Source organism: Zootoca vivipara, chromosome 2 (genome assembly GCF_965207765.1).
Source record: "Zootoca vivipara chromosome 2, rZooViv2.hap1.1, whole genome shotgun sequence".
In the NCBI taxonomy this organism is placed as follows: Eukaryota; Metazoa; Chordata; class Lepidosauria; order Squamata; family Lacertidae; genus Zootoca; species Zootoca vivipara.
This window is the reverse complement of record NC_142584.1, coordinates 53261381-53277566: the sequence shown is the minus strand read 5'-3', so window position 1 is coordinate 53277566 and position 16186 is coordinate 53261381. Positions and strand designations below refer to the sequence as shown.

At 43.5% G+C, this 16186-nt stretch overlaps 1 protein-coding gene across 1 annotated transcript in view; it reads left to right on the top strand.

Moving 5' to 3' along the window:
- The window catches only part of LOC118080345 (solute carrier family 22 member 4), a 58154-nt gene continuing 41968 nt past the window's right edge, over positions 1-16186 (top strand). The window contains exon 1 of the mRNA XM_035105413.3: positions 1-1293. Coding sequence (XP_034961304.1) covers positions 901-1293 — 393 coding nt within the window. The 5' untranslated portion in view covers positions 1-900. The remainder of the gene's footprint in view (positions 1294-16186) is intronic.

Here is a 16186-nt window from a genome sequence, read left to right as displayed (position 1 = left end):
AAAGTACTTTATTCTTAAAGGTAAAGTGACCCCTGACCGTTAGGTCCAGTCGTGACCGACTCTGGGGTTGCGGCGCTCATCTTGCGTTATTGGCCGAGGGAGCTGGCGTGCAGCTTCCAGGTCATGTGACCAGATATGACAAAGCCACTTATGGCGAACCAGAGCAGCACACGGAAACGTCGTTTACCTTCCCGCATGGAGCAGAACCTATTTATCTACTTGCATTTTGATGTGCTTTAGAACTGCTAGGTTGGCTGCTTGGGTCATTAAAAAAAAACACACACACACACACACACCACCCTGTTATACAAGGTGAGGCACCGTAATTTTTGAAAACTAACATTAGTTAGTATCTGTATAGGGAGACCTCTTTCAAGGAAGTGTTTTAAAGTTCTTTGCACGGTGCTTGGCGACCTTTCTCTTAATAAATTCCTCACAGAAGCTATTTTTGCCTCTGGAAACAGCGCGACCGGCAGTTCACTTCAGCGAAAACCAGGCCCTTAATTCTCGTGCAGCGCTCTCTGCCTCTATCTCCTCAGTCCATACCGCGCGCCCCTGGGTGGCAGCCTCCAGATTGCTTTTCCCGCCTAAGGGCCCGGGCGCCGCGAGGCAGGCGGAACGCCTTGGGGCGGGCTTGCCGCCGGCGCCTCCCTCCAGCGACGGGAACCCACTCGCAGCCCCAGCGAAGGTTATCTCGGTCAGGACCGGTTAGCGCCGGTCGCCCAGGCGAAGGGGGTGTGCGCGGGAAAGGCGGAGTCCGCCGGGGGAAGACCCCACCTCCGGAGAGATGACAGAGCCAGTCAAGAGCGCGCAGCGCGGCTGCCGCTGCCTCATACCCAGTCGGCGGTGTGCGCTCCGCTGCTGCGTCTCGGTCAGCCTCCCGCCGCCGCCGCCGCCGCCATGCGAGATTACGACGACATCATCGCCTTCCTGGGCGAGTGGGGCCCCTTCCAGCGCCTCATCTTCTTCTTGCTCAGCGCCAGCATCATCCCCAACGGCTTCAACGGCATGTCCGCCGTCTTCTTGGCCGGCACCCCCGAGCACCGGTGCCGGGTGCCGGCCAGCGCCAACCTGAGCCGCGAGTGGCTCAACGCCAGCATCCCGCTGGAAGAGCGCGATGGGCGGCTGGTCCCGCAGCGCTGCCGCCGCTACAGCCTGGAGGCCCTGGCCAACTTCTCCGCCCGCAACCTGGTGCCCGGGCGAGACGTCAACCTCAGCCAGGTGGAGCAGGAGAAGTGCCTGGACGGCTGGGAGTACAGCCGAGATCCCTACCTCTCCACCATCGTCAGCGAGGTAGGGAGGGGCGGCGGGCAGGCGCCGCAGCTGCTTCGGGAGTCTTATTATTAGGACTGGGCTGTGGTCCGTGTGTGTTTGTGTGCGGAGAGTGGAGGGGCGCGTGTGTTGCCGGCTTGAGGGAAAGGAGGCGCGCGTGTCTGGAGCCTCGGAGTCAGAAAATGGAGGAGCGGGTCGGGGCTCTGAGGAGGGGCCTTGCCGGCTGCAGCACGCGCAGAAGATGCGCTCCGGGGCAGACGCGACGCCGAGCTCCCCTTCGTAAGAGCGAAGGCCGGCTCCGGCGCCTGGGCTAGGGCACGTGTCGCCCGCGCGGTTGTATTCGTTTCTGCTGCCGCCTGGCTCCCCGGAGGAAGGGTTGCATTTAGGGGGCTTCTTCGCATGCTTTCCTGCTTCTCTGGAGAGGTCGGTTGTTGGCGAGCTGGCGGAGCCATTGTCTCGTGCATCGCGCGGCACCTCGGTCCTTTTGCGTCTCTGAAGTCGTGGCACAAGCCGGCCGCGTCCTCTGCTCCTCGCCTTCTATGCGTAGGGACAATGCTGCTTTGTTCGTGATCTCGGGTGTATGAGGAAGGGACCGAGAAAGGCCTGCAGGCAACGTGCATGCATACATTGGGGCCCACGTAACAAATCGCGTTCAACGCATTTAGCTTCGTATGGCTAAGATCCAGCAGGGACCTGTTTACTCATCCAGCCGAGGAAACATTTAGGGTCCCCACTCTTATAGCCGCTTGATGCCACGTCGCTGTACGTCACCATTAGACCACTGATAGTTGGACGTGTGGACTGGCTCCATTGCAAAGTGTTGTACAGTATGTGCTGTGTGTTGGTGGATGATATGTTGGTTGGTTCACACGTGGAAATAAACTGAATGCACCCATAACATTTTGTGTTAATGGATTTTTCTCTCAAAGGAATCACATTAGGGGGGATCTGAACTGCAAAACACAACATCAGAGTGAGGCTAAGTTATCTGATGGATCAGGCTCTTCTTGGTATTGGAGCCATGATGCTGGGAAGGATTTGTTGTTTTGTACCCTTCTCCCTGTATGTTGTTTTCCATCTGTCACTCCCTTCCCAAGCTGCTTCTTACCCTATGGAGGAAAACATATAGGCACCCTTATGATCAGCAACCAGAATACTGCATATGTACCTCTCCCATTGCCACCTGCATCCTGGACTGGTAGGCTACTGTAAATAAATAAAAAATCACAGCTATTGCTAGCATGCTAATTATGTCAGCTCAGATCAACTTCCTTGAGTTCTGTTGAACTGTGATGAGTGTGGTTACAGGGCACTGGTGTGGAATAACATCAATGTGGTAGCTATGGGTGTGTCATATAAAGGGTGTTGTCATAAAACAAATTTAAAAACATGTTATTTCACCTCCTTAGGGGGAAGAAGAAAGGAGCACAGTCCAAAACAAATTAGATTACCGTAACTGTAATCTAGGATAAATCTGGTAGTAATAATTACCCAGACATGAACTAATCTAGAGATCACATCAGGTTTCTCTTTATTTTTAAAAAATATTTATGTCACAAACAATTGTTCTATTGGAATAGACTGTTTTGTAGATGAGAGTTGAAACTCTGACTCATTTCTGAAACATTCATGCTCAATATTTGGAGGATTATGGATTATTGTATATTCCTGCATATAAGACTACTTTTTAACCTAGGAAAATCTTCTCAAAAGTCGGGGGTCGTCTTATATGCCTGGTCGTATTTCTTATACAGCGAGTATATCTTAAACTCTATATTTTAACTGGAAAAGTTGGGGGTTGTCTTATATGCCCAGTCGTCTTATCTGCCGGAATATACGGTATGTTAACCCGACACATACCTTTTGTATATACTATAGTGGTAACATTAACAGTCCAATCCTATACCTGCTGACTCAAAAGTAAAGCCCCATTGAGCTCAATGGAATTTACTCCCAGTAAACTGGTCAGGCCACTGTTCAGACTTGCTTGTTTGTGAACCGCTACCGGTACATTGCCTCATGTTATGCATGCTATCCAGGAGACTTTATTAATTTTAACTCTATCCTTTCTGTAGTTTAATACTGTTTAGACATTTAAATGAAGACTTGACTATTCTTAACTGACTCTTGATGGTCCTGAAAATGGGGTCAGTGAAATGGAACATATAATTATGAATAAGATGCACAAGCCCATTATTTTTATTGTGATCTTCTGAAACATCTGAAAAAGCACCACATCTTACCAGTAGTCAGTGAACTGCAGTTTTAAGTTGATGTGGGGTCTTTCAACAAGATTGACTGATTGTGCGTTAAGTCACTGGATGCTATAATGTTTCCTAATACCAGTTGCTAGAGGCCACAGAGGAGAGAGTGCTCTTGTGCTCATATCCTGCTTGTGGGTTTCTCACAGGTATCTGGGTGGCCACTGTGAAAACAGAATGTTGGACTAGATGGGTCATTGGCTTGCTCTTGCTCTTAATATGTGTGCAGTTGTTTCCCAGTCTTAAATAATTCCTCAAAGTCTTCACTTTGCATAAAGACAGAGAGAGCATTTCCTAGCCACTCACAAAATACAGTACCGGTAGTTATTCTCCTAGCATTTGTTTCTGTTGTGGTTGCTCTGTTGAATATAGTTGTGCAGGGACACCTATAGTGATAAGCAATAATATTGTCACTTCTTCCTTGCCCTAGCAGCATTTTGGAAACCTTGTGTTGTGATGGATGTTGTTGTTGCTGTTAAAAAAAAGTTTAGATGCTGCTTTTTAGTTTAAAACTCTTGGGGTATCTCACATAAAACAGCAATAGATACAGTATAATAAAACAGTGTTAGCTGACCTTTATCATGAGCAGGAGAGTACAATCCTGTTTCTTGACTGTAGTATCCTCCTAAACTGACTTTGTGCAGTGGGATTGATGGCACTGTAATTCAGTACAGACAAGCCCAAGTTTGCACAGGGCTTCTGTTCCTGGCCCCCACATACATTGGGAGAGTGTGCATAAGTCCACCCCTCCCCACTATGCCCTGTTTTCAGTCATGCATCAATTGGATATGCGTAAAATGGCTGCTGCCTGTTGTTAACTTCTAGCTTTAGGACAGTTCACAGAGTATGGCTTTGTCCAACTGTCCATCAGCCCACTGGCATTTGTGCTATGGGGTCCTTCTACCATAAGAACATAAGAAAAACCTGCTGGATCAGGCCAGAAGTCCATCTAGTGTAGCATCATGTTATCTCAGTGACCAGCCTGTAGGAAGGTCACAAGCAGGACATGAATGCAACAGTGTTCTCACTGCTGTGATTCCCAGCATCTTGTATTGAAATACAGTAGTGAAGCAGAACATGGCCACCTTGACTAGTAGCCATCGATAGCCTTATCTTCTACGATTTTTTTCTAATCCTCTTTAAAGCCATCTAAGTAGATGTCCATGACTACCTCTTGTGTGAGCAAATTCCATAGTTTAACTATGTGCTGCATGAAGAAGTACTTTATTTTGTCTGTCCTGAATCTTCCAAAAAGTCCAGAGTGCTCTGACTTCTAGTGTTAGGAGAGAGGGAGAACACTGTATTCACTTCGTTTCATACTATGCATAATTTTATACACCTCTATTTGTGTCACCTCTCACTTGCCTTTTCTCTAAACTAAAAAGCGCTCAATGTTGTAACCTTTCCTCATAGGTGAGTTGGTCAGTACTCTTGATTCTGAGATGAGCTGACCAGAATTGTACACAGTAATCAAAATGGATTCATGCCTTCGGTTATGATATTGACAGTCTTATTTTCAGTCCTTTTTCTATTGATGCCTACCATCTTGCCCCTAATGCTTTTTAACATAACATTGAAGCCTTTGGGTGCAGTCATTAGGAAATTTGGAACATATTTGGAACATGGTGTCACCAGTATGCTGAAGACACTCAGCTCTACGCTGTCACATCTGAAATCAATTGAGACGATGCAAGTTCTGTACCAATGTGGCTCGAGTCAGTGATGGGCTGGATGAGGGCCAGTAATCTGAAGCTGAATCTTGTTAAAATGGAAGCTCTGTGGGTTAGCGGTTCCTAAGTTTGAGAAATTCGCAGGTTGCCTATTCTTGATAGGTTTGCACTCTTCCTTGGGAGTACTCTTAAATCCATCATTGTCACTGGAATCACAGGTGTCTCAGTGGCCAAGTGCTTTTTCTGGCACATCTACACCTGCTCCTTGACAGGGATAGCTTGGTCTTAGCGATGGAAGCTTTAGTAACTTCTACACTGTACTATTGGAATGCGCTCTATGTGAGGCTACATTTGGGGTGGTTTAGAAATTTCAGCAGTTCAAGATATTAGTGTATAAAACCCTAATGGCCTATAATGCCTTATACACCTACCAGAGCAGGGAGCAGGCAGACTGCATGCAAGCTCCACGTTGTGCGAAACTACTGTAAACTGAAGGTATTCCAGCAGTGGTGGTTTAGACCTTAGCCTGGGGCTTCCGTGCTGTCTCCATCCTTCTTTCATGTACTCTGACCCCCCCCCCCCGACTTCCTGGTTTGCCATAAGCATAGCTTCCCCCACTGCATCCAATCTAGGTGAAGCATGTTTTTTCTGCAAACCATAGTTGGAAACCATAGGCCACATATCTCTGTACTCCTAAAGGACTCTACAGCATTAAAATATATATGTGAACATGTAGAACAAATGCTCTTCCCTCCCTGTTTTCTTCCCTAGGAGCAATTATTTTTGCCACCATTTTAGCTGCGTTTACCCTAGATAATAGCTGTCTAGGATTACCGGTTGGGCCATCTGTTGTCCATTGTCAATTTTGGCAGAAAGCATTAGCATGATACAAATCTTTTCATCTGCATTATTTCAACATTTGATGGTAATTGGGGGCTAGGTTCTTGGAAATGGGGGCAAAACTACCTCATTGTATTGCTTTCCCCACATATACTTTGGCCAGATTCTACTTTGATTTAAAGGTCTTTGTTAATTGTAAAAGATTTGAGTGATTAGAAATGAAGCTAAGGGAGGGCACCCTGTTGAAAGGGCTTTGTACTTAGCCAATGTACATATTTGGGGGTGTTTTAAATCAAACTGGCTTTATTTCTACAATTTCCATAAGTGAGATCTCTGCATATTTTTCTCTGTGTGTTTTGAGTTTCTAGGCCAAATTGAACATAAAATACTTGACTTAGTTGGGAATGAATGGTCCTGTGTGCTTCCCCAATCTTGATCTCCTAGCTTCTTCCCCATGCAAACCAGCTTCAGTACTTTGATTCTGGTCTCTTTAAACTAGGTAAAGGTAAAGGGACCCCTAACCATTAGGTCCAGTCGTGACCAACTCTGGGGTTGCGGCGCTCATCTCCCGTTATTGGCTGAGGAAGCCAGCGTACAGCTTCCAGGTCATGTGGCCAGCTTCCCATTATTATGCCTAAAACAGAAAACTAGTTTAATTTTACTTTTTCTATCAGACAGGATCAGAAGCTACAATCAAACTGTGGTTTCAGATCCTAATGAATCAACCAACACTGAAGTACAATTCAGTTTATGATTTAATGGAATAGCAGACCAGATTCAGTCTGGTGCATGGATACCTGCTGGAAATCCAACTTTTACCATATGTGGTGGTTATGTAAGATCGTGAAAGCTTTTTGGGAAATGATTTATAATGAACTGGGGGAAAATGTTGAAGGTATCTTTTATTTAAAAAAACAGAGGCTTTACTTTTGGGAATAATAGGTCAAGAGATACCCAAATGTCAGGGAAAAAAGTTTATTATGTATGCAACAATGACTGTTATGATGATTTATGCGCAGAAATGGAAAGAAGAAAACGTTCCAACTAAGAAGGAATGCCAGATAAAACTGAAGGAGTATACGGATGGAAGCACATGTTGTTTCATTATTTGTAAGCTTTGTTATAAAACTGGAAAATGATCAATAAATTATATTTTAAAAGGATTAATCTCTAGTGTATGAGGGGTAGAGCAAAGGATAGGTAGCATAGTGGACCTGACACTTGTTCCTGGCATTAAAAAAATCTGGTTTGTTAAGCCAGGAACATTATGTCAGAAACATCTTGTTAACTTTTTCAGTCTGCTTCCATGATTTTATCTCTTTGTTTCATTTTTGCTTTCCAACAGGTTTCCAAAGATTGGTTCCGGCTTTTTATTTTGTCAGGATTTGGCCTGAAGCAACCACTGAAGGCAGGCTTGTTGAGTTTTTGGCTCATGGACATTTGCTTCTTAGGTGCTCTATTGTGCTTGAACTCTATGATGTTTCAGTTCATTGCAAGACTTGGTTTATTATCAATTCACCATGATTTGCAATTTATTTCTATAACTGTTTTTGCCCATATATTGACTGCTCTTTGTGTTCAGTGTTACAAACAACAACAAGGTATTTATGTCAACAATGTTCTGTTCTCGCCCCACTATTTTGATAACTGGCGAAGGCTCAGGAATATTCACAATTATTATTGTGCTAGAAAGTATTAATCTGTTTCAGAATGTTGTTCCTTCTGAACACAAGAAAGTTTGCAGGAATTTGCACCACTTCCTGTTCCCTTTATGGTTATTATTCCTACAGTTGCAGACCCACTGATATTTCTTTGATTTTGGTCCTGCAAACTATATAGTACATTTGCCTCCTCCATTAGCTGGACCAATTTTTTTAATTCACAGGTGGCATTATTGAGCCCGTCAGTCCCCTAGCTAGAATAAAGCTCAGGAGCTACAGCAGGTGTGGGCAACCCTTGTCCATCCAGGTGTCGCTGAACTACAACTCCCATCAGTCTCAGCTAGCATGCCCAATGTCTAGGAATGATGTGAGCTGTAATTCAGCAACTTCCGAAAGGCCAGACGTTCCGCACACTTGGGCTAGGAGATTCAGTAAGCAGGGTGATATTGAAAGGAGATTGGGGCTGTGAGAAAGCCACCTTTCCTCAAGGTGTGTATTGTGAATGTGGCAGGAACAACATGATTGCTTTGCTTTTATGTGATGAAGGGCTGGGTAATTGTGAAGTGAACAGCTGGGAAGAGCAGAACAAATGCTACTTCGGAAGTATCTATTGTGTGGTTTACTGTGAACATTTCCAAACTGGTGTTGGTTATAGGAAAATATGACTTCTCTTTCCTTTGGGGAGTAGTAAAATCTCTTGACGTTTTGAGATTTTAAAAAGTTACATTCTTGGCCCACAGTTACAGAATATTTGTAAACACAGAGACAGGAGCAGAAATGCACCATCACAGGGGTTAGATGGAGAAAATAAAGTTCTCTCCTCTACTTCTGTTTTTTCCTTTGAGATAGAAGAACCGAAAGCATATTACAGGAAATTAACTCATATTGGCCAACACTGCACATTATGAGGTAGAAATAAGAAGAAAGTGTGAAAATCCTGTCTAGACTATGATTTAAAGGTTGTTGCAGGATCATTTGGTTTTCAGGAGCAAACTAGATAGATGCAAATTATATAGATTAAATTCATCAATGCATTTAATGCATAGGCTCTTAAAAATGCAGGTTGCATTAGTTGAGAAGGGTTGATAATGAACTGTATCAGAACAGGCATGGAGAAGAATTCAAACACTTTCCTCCCCTGGTGTGTCCTGAGGAGAACCCCTTTTCTCAAACTGATATCTGCTGTGGGGAGGGATTACCCACTGACGCAATGCATGGCCAGAAGGAACCAGAATGAAAAATTGCAATTTATAATGAGCCCGGAGATATAAAATATCTGGATTTTTATTTTTATTTAAAAAGCTAACTTAAACACAACTTTTATTTATATCCCACTACATCTTATTAAATAATATAGCATTGAAAATACTATCAGCATTATTCATGTTTATTTGCCGGTTAGTGTCTGAAAGATCCATAGCTTCCTATTCAGAACTTTCACTTGGAGTTTCACAGCTTCAAAAAATAAAAGACACTTGAATCAAAATAATCCTTTCAGTTCTTTCATGTCTTAGTTTCTTCCTTAATTATATGTGGGCATCAGTATTCATTTGATGCAGAAATATGAGACAAATGAGAGCTCAAAGTATTCATTGTGCAAGGTCTTGCCACCATGTTACAGGAGCAATATGCTTGGCAGACACCCAGATTATAAACATCTAAACATAGCACTGTATTCTGCAATATGTAAAAGTGCTTCCACTTAGGGCAATGGCCGTATGGAAGCTCCCCACCACCACCACCATATATCTAGGTGAGCGAGCATACATTGCAGTAGCAAGTTTAAGCTGCGCCAATAGATAGCTGCAGAACTGGACCTGTTTCCCATTCATGTCTCTCCCTTCCTTTGAGCTTCAATAGTATTTCTTTTCTCCAGTTTTGTTTCATCTATAAGGCAAGAATTTCATGTTCTGGTCATATTTAGTTTGTACACCAATATGATTTGGGTTTATTGTTGCTGTCTTTTTAAAATGCAGTGGCCAGACATTGCTTCACTAAGTGTTGACGTCTAAAGCCTTCCATGGCTCAGGACCTCAATACCTCTCCACATTAGAACTGACCCTGCACTTCTCATCTCAAGCCCTTCTCTATGTTTCCCCTACCCAAGAAGTTCAGGGGGTGACTACACGAGAACAGGCTTTTTCTGTGGTGGCTCCCCATCTGTCTTTAGGTACTCAGGTCTTTGGCCGTTAAATAATCTATGACAGACATCCCCAACCTTCGGCCCTCCAGATGTTTTGGACTACAGTTCCCATCATTCCTGACCACTGGTCCTGTTAGCCAGGGATCATGGGAGTTGTAGGCCAAAACATCTGGAGGGCCGCAGGTTGGGGATGCCTGATCTATGACCTGTTAAATATGTGCGGGAGCGATGGTTATTACGATTATTTTATATTGTGCTTTCTATTATTATGCTTTGTATTATGCTTTGTAATATATCATTGTTATGCTCCATAAATTATGTTCTTAATAGTGTACACCACCCTTTGATCTTTGAATAAAGCGTGGTTTAGAAATCAAATAAACAAAAATGCCAGACTGCTATGTTGATTTTGCCAAAATAAAATTTTCCATAGAAGGGGACAGGGGGACATTTGCCATTGTTTCAGTATGTTCCAGACTGCAAAATATGTTTTGGAAAAGGGCTGGATGTTATGGGAAGTAGTCCTAATCCACTTTAAATCATGGGATCTGTGACACTAATAGAATTTGGATAACAGCTAATTATCTTTTTGGAAAAACTAAATATGTTTCATAAGACTTTAAACACACAGCTTTCCCATGGGAAAAGAAGTCAGCCTGATATCAATTTAATAATGCAGTCTAAGCGTATAAAACAGTACATTTTTGTTGCCTCTCCCTTTTTAAGCTTGTTCCTGCAGTATTAGAATTACTTGTGTAGCTTTACCAACACCAGCATGCTGTGCCTGATGGAGGCTTGCGCTTCTTTACTACCTAATCTCCATACCAGATGGCAAATACATTTCAAAAGTGAGGGAAATTTTGAAAGCTGAGTGTGATATAACTTTACATAGCATGTCATTTTTAAAAAGTTTTTTTAAAAAAAATATTTATAATTTTAGATTATAACCAAAAAGAAAACATTTCTACAATAATTCTAGCATTTTAAGCCTCGACTTCCCTCCCCCTTCCTATGATTCCTTAAAGTCATCTTTCCCTGCATATCCTAAATTATCTTGTCTTACTCTTTTTATTCCTCTCTTATTATATATGTTTTGAAAACTTCAAGTTTTTACAATAATCGTGCTGTCTTAATCTCTATACAGTTTGCATGTAAATATTCAATAAATCATTCCCTATCCTTAATAAAGAGTTTGTTATCTTGATTTCTAATTCTTTCAGTAAGTTTTGCCATTTCTGCATATTCCATTGATTTCTGGAACCATTCTTCTCTCATTGGAACGTCTTCTTTCCATGTTTGGGCAAATATCGTTCTTGCGGCTGTAGTTCTATACATAAATAAATTTCTATATTGCTTAGCTGGCTCTGATCCCATTACAGTAGTACCTCGGGTTACGAACGCGATCCGTTCTGGGTCGCAGTTCGTAACCCGAAAAGGTCGCAAACCGAGCGCGCGTTTCTGTGCATGCGCAAAGCACGATTTTTGCGATTTTTGTGCTTTGCGCATGCGCAACGCACGCGCACCGAAAACACTTCCGGGTTTGCGGAGTTCGTAACCCGAACTGTTTGCAACCCGAGCGGTTCGTAAACCGAGGTACGACTGCATTCCCAAAAGAAAAGCTTCTGGTTTTGTTTTGTTTTACAAATGTTATCTGAAACATTTTTTTTTCCAATTCATTATACAGTCATACCTGGGAAGTCAAACGGAATCCATTCTGGAAATATTCCAAAACGTTCAAAATCCAAATTGCGGCTTCTGATTGGCTGCAGGAAGCTCCTCCAGCCAATCAGAAGCCCTGGAAGCCCTGGCGGACATCCAGGTTCTAAAGACTATAGAGACCAATATGGGAGAGGCATGTTTTATTTCAGGTACGACAGATGAATGCATTTGGGGTTTTGCTACTACAGGTGCATCATGGCCTTTCTTCTCTGTGATCCTCCGTTATTATTCCTCCATTGTCACTGCTGTGGATACACGACCTGTGTCTCCAGGCCCTACAATAATACAGCGGCGTTAATGTTGCCAGCCTTCATGTCATGGTTGCAGACATCTTTGTAATGCAGAGTTGGTCTGCCATAACAGCAGCCATAACAGATGGCCACCTTCTTTTCATAGACTCAAATAAATACGTTCTAGTTAGATACTTAGAACTGCTTCAGGACCACTGGGTTGAGCAGTTTTAGAAGGTACATGCCAGCTCTCTTAATAAGGCAAAGACCAGCAAGGCATTGGCAGTATCTGAAGCCGGGTGTATTAATTCACTTGACTAAAAAGGGAATAAAATCTGCCATTTGCTAATCGTTAATATTGAACGTAGAAGAAATCACTCAGTGTTTATTGGAAGGCATATTTGGGGAATCCCAATATGTGAACCAAGCTGGAACTCTCATCTGGCAGAAGCAGCCCATGTCATCAAGGATAGTAATGTAGGCTTATTCTGTAATGGACTAGTTGAGCATTTCTCCATGGAAAGTAGTGGTATGTAAACTACTTTCACCATGCTCTTTTAAAAAAGATAATCATTTTTTAAAGTATTGTGCTGATATTTCTGGCTGTTGTGTCCTGCGTATTTACAAGAGATTTACAGTAGGGTGCATTTCAGCTCAGAAGTTCTATTGAGTTCATTGAAACTTCCTTTGCCCGTATGTAGGTGTGTGTGCACATGCAAGAGAGAGAGGGACCATGCCCAGGACAAGGTTGTGTTGTGTATATTCTGTGGCAGTCGAAGATGATTGAATTTATGGAACTGGCTGAATTGACCGGGAGACTCTGTGAACAGAGGGAAGAGTCGGTGGAAGAAGATTGGAAGAAATTTAAAATTTATTTGAAAAATAATTGTAATATTGAGAATGTTTAAAATTTGGAAGCATATAGAGGTTGTAGAAAAGGATTTGTTGATATTTTTGTTTGTTTTTCTCTTTTTTAATATAGTAAATTTTAGATATAAGTGTTAATTAAGTTTTGAATGGATTATGAAATGTGAAATAAAGGTAAAAATAGGTTAAATAAGTTATAACAAGATTTGAACCATGATTTAGAAATTACTAAAGATGATCTACAATGAAACGCAGTTAGGAGGGATATGAGGAAGTCAACAATGTTAGGGATTTAGATAAACAGGATTATATATTTTTTTGTTTCTTTGTAATGTTGTTTTTCATTTTTGTATGTTATTCTTTTTGTATGTTTTTATTTTGTACATTTGTTGTATCCCACATGGGATACATGTTGTTATGTGTTTTTGTTTTTCTGTTATAAAACCCAATAAACATTTTTTTTTATAAAAAAAGGTTGTGTATATTCTGTGTTACCATGCAGTTGCTTGGTTCCTGAAGATGGCCCACCTCAGATGCTCCAGCCAAACCATGGTTTTAGCTATTAGGCATGTGTTGTGGACTTGTATATGTCTGTGGCATTTATCATTTCCCTCCTGTACTTCTTGGTTTGAGATAACTGTAAGTACAGTCTTTGACTGAACTGTCATAGATTGTTGTCTTGAGGTACGTTCTTTTTCCTTCTCGGTAGTGGCACCCGCCCTGTGGAACGCCCTCCCATCAGATGTCAAAGAGAAAAACATCTACCAGACTTTTAGAAGACATCTGAAGGCAGCCCTGTTTAGGGAAGCTTTTAATGTTTAACAGACCATTGTATTTTAATATTTTGTTGGAAACCCAGCCAGATAGGCAGGGTATAAATAATACATTATTACTATTACTATTACTATTACTATTTGTTCTGTCTTTGAACATGTGCTTGTGAAAGGCGGGGGTGTTGTTTGATCCTTAGGTGGGGAATGTATGGTTAGAATTATCACAAGTATGCGCCCTACCCCTGCTGGGTAGAGAACTACATAAAATAACTTTTTTATTTTTGGTTGCCAAGAGATTTCCTAATAATAACTCTGTTTGATTGCCAAATGATTTCCTAATAATAAATATAAATAAAGTTCCAACACAAACTGCTGTTTCTGTGTATAATCCACTCTGCATAATCCACTGATGTGATTTTAATGCCAGCTTTTGTTTTGGTAAACACATGTAGTAATGATGAATAATTTCCTTTTGCCATGACAACCAATAGCTATTTTGAGTTCCACATGCTTGGTATTATGGTTGCTTTCATAATTCTAGAGCCATTCTTTTTGGCAAGGCATTGTCATCTTAGGTTTTATAAAAGCAGTGAATATAAAACTGCTGTGGCCTTTTGATAGGGTTTTGAATGAACAAAAGTTGTTTTTCACTTTTGTTTGTGTATTCAGGGTTTTCCAAGGAATATGTAAATATAGGATCCTATCTTTGTGAAACTATGCAAGGTTGTGGCCTGTGGCACCCTGGAGCAAAGAGGTAGGTTAATTAGTTACTTCAGATTGGGTAATAGACTAAAGTCTTTTCTATGGAGAGCTATGCCACAAGGAAGGTGTATTACTACGTAACACAGAGAAATTTCTCACATTAGAGAGATTATATGTTCTGATTATTCTCAGAACTAGTGCTCATGGCACAACTTTCTCTTGCAGCTTGCAACCACATATAATCTCATATTAATAACTAGGGTATATCCTTTATTCATATAGGCAGTGTTCCTCTGCATGCATAACAGAACTCTCCATCTCAACCCCGCCTTCCTGGACGTGCATAAGGCCCCATATGCATGTATGTCAGAGCACTCTGGAAATGAGGAACTGGTAGGAGAACACTTCAGTCTCCCAGGACATTCTATACAAGATCTCAAAGTAGCTGTCTTATTACAAAAGAATTTCAGAAATAGACTGGAAAGAGAAGTTGCTGAATTGCAACTTATTACCAAACTTAAAACCATGGAGAGACCTGGTCTGAATAGAGACATTGGATTCTTATCTCATTATACATGACTAGTGGTTTTCAGCCCGTTCAATAACGGGCGCTAGAATCCTGGGGTTCGGAGAAGCGCTTGCGCAGCGCTTCTCCGAACCCTGGGACCTGTCCTTGCTGTCGGCGGCAGGGGGACAGGAACGGAGGAGGAGAAAGCGCTGCTTTTTCCTTCTCCGTTCCTCTCCCGCAGCCGCCGACAGGAAGCAGATATCCCAGGGTTCGGAGAAGCGCTTGCGCAGCGCTTCTCCGAACCCTGGGACCCGTCCTTGCTGTCGGCGGCAGGGGGACAGGAACGGAGGAGAAAGCGCTGCTTTCTCCTTCTCCGTTCCTCTCCCGCAGCCGCCGACAGGAAGCAGACATCCCAGGGTTCGGAGAAGCGCTTGCGCAGCGCTTCTCCGAACCCTGGGACCCGTCCTTGCTGTCGGCGGCAGGGGGACAGGAACGGAGGAGGAGAAAGCGGCGCTTTCTCCTCCTTCCTTCCTCTCCCCCAGCCGCCGACAGGAAGGACGCGCGCACTCTCCCCCCCCCGCCTCCTCCAACCGCCGCTCCTCACGGCCAGGGAGGGTTGTGAGGAGGCCTTCGCCGGCCTCCACCCCGGCGGGAGCGGCGGTTGGAGGAGGCAGAGTGGGGGGAGAGTGCGCGCGCGCAGTCTCTGCTGTCCAATCCCTGTATCCCTGGGGCACATGCGCAGTGACCCAGGGACACACGGGACATCTGGACGCAGGGACAACATGGACATTATTATATAGGATAAAGCTTTTTTAGCCATCTCACCCCTTGCTTTTTCCTGTAAGACCAACTGCAGTCGTTAACAGTCAACAACAGGTTTACCACACCTATCAGCCAATCACCCATTCCCACCACCCTTCTGAGTAATACCCCTTGTCAGGGGGACTCCCTACAGGGAGCCTCCCCCCGTCCTCCTGACCAGCACTTCGCCCAGCGACAGCGGTAGCAGCGGGTCAGGCGGGGGGGGAATTAGGCATGGAGCCGGATGGAGGGAGGGGTCAGTGAGGCATCCGAGCCCTTGCACTGCCCCAGCCAACCAGTGGAGGAAGGAGGGCTCAGCAATGTGTCAAAGCCCAAACACAGGTTTAGGGGGTGGCGTTTCGGGGTCCCCAAGCTATTATGCTGGCCCCAAAGCAGAAGGGCACCATTGCCGGATTCTGCGAGTGACTAGGAGGTCATGTTTTCTGCTATCTGCACTGTAAATAATATGCACAATAAAACCTTAAAAGACAGATCGGACTGGAGTGTCTTTCCTCGGGAGTAGCCGCAACAATCCCCTGACACCCCTCCCCACCCTCTCACTATATATAAGGGTCTGGTGACTTCTGTTTCAGTGTATCTGAAGAAGTGTGCATGCCACACGAAAGCTCATACCAATGACAAACTTAGTTGCAGAAAGCCGAGGTCAGTCCTCCAGTATGGGATTCCAGTCCCTACTCGCACACTAGTAAATTGCACTGTTTTATGTCAAATTTCCAGA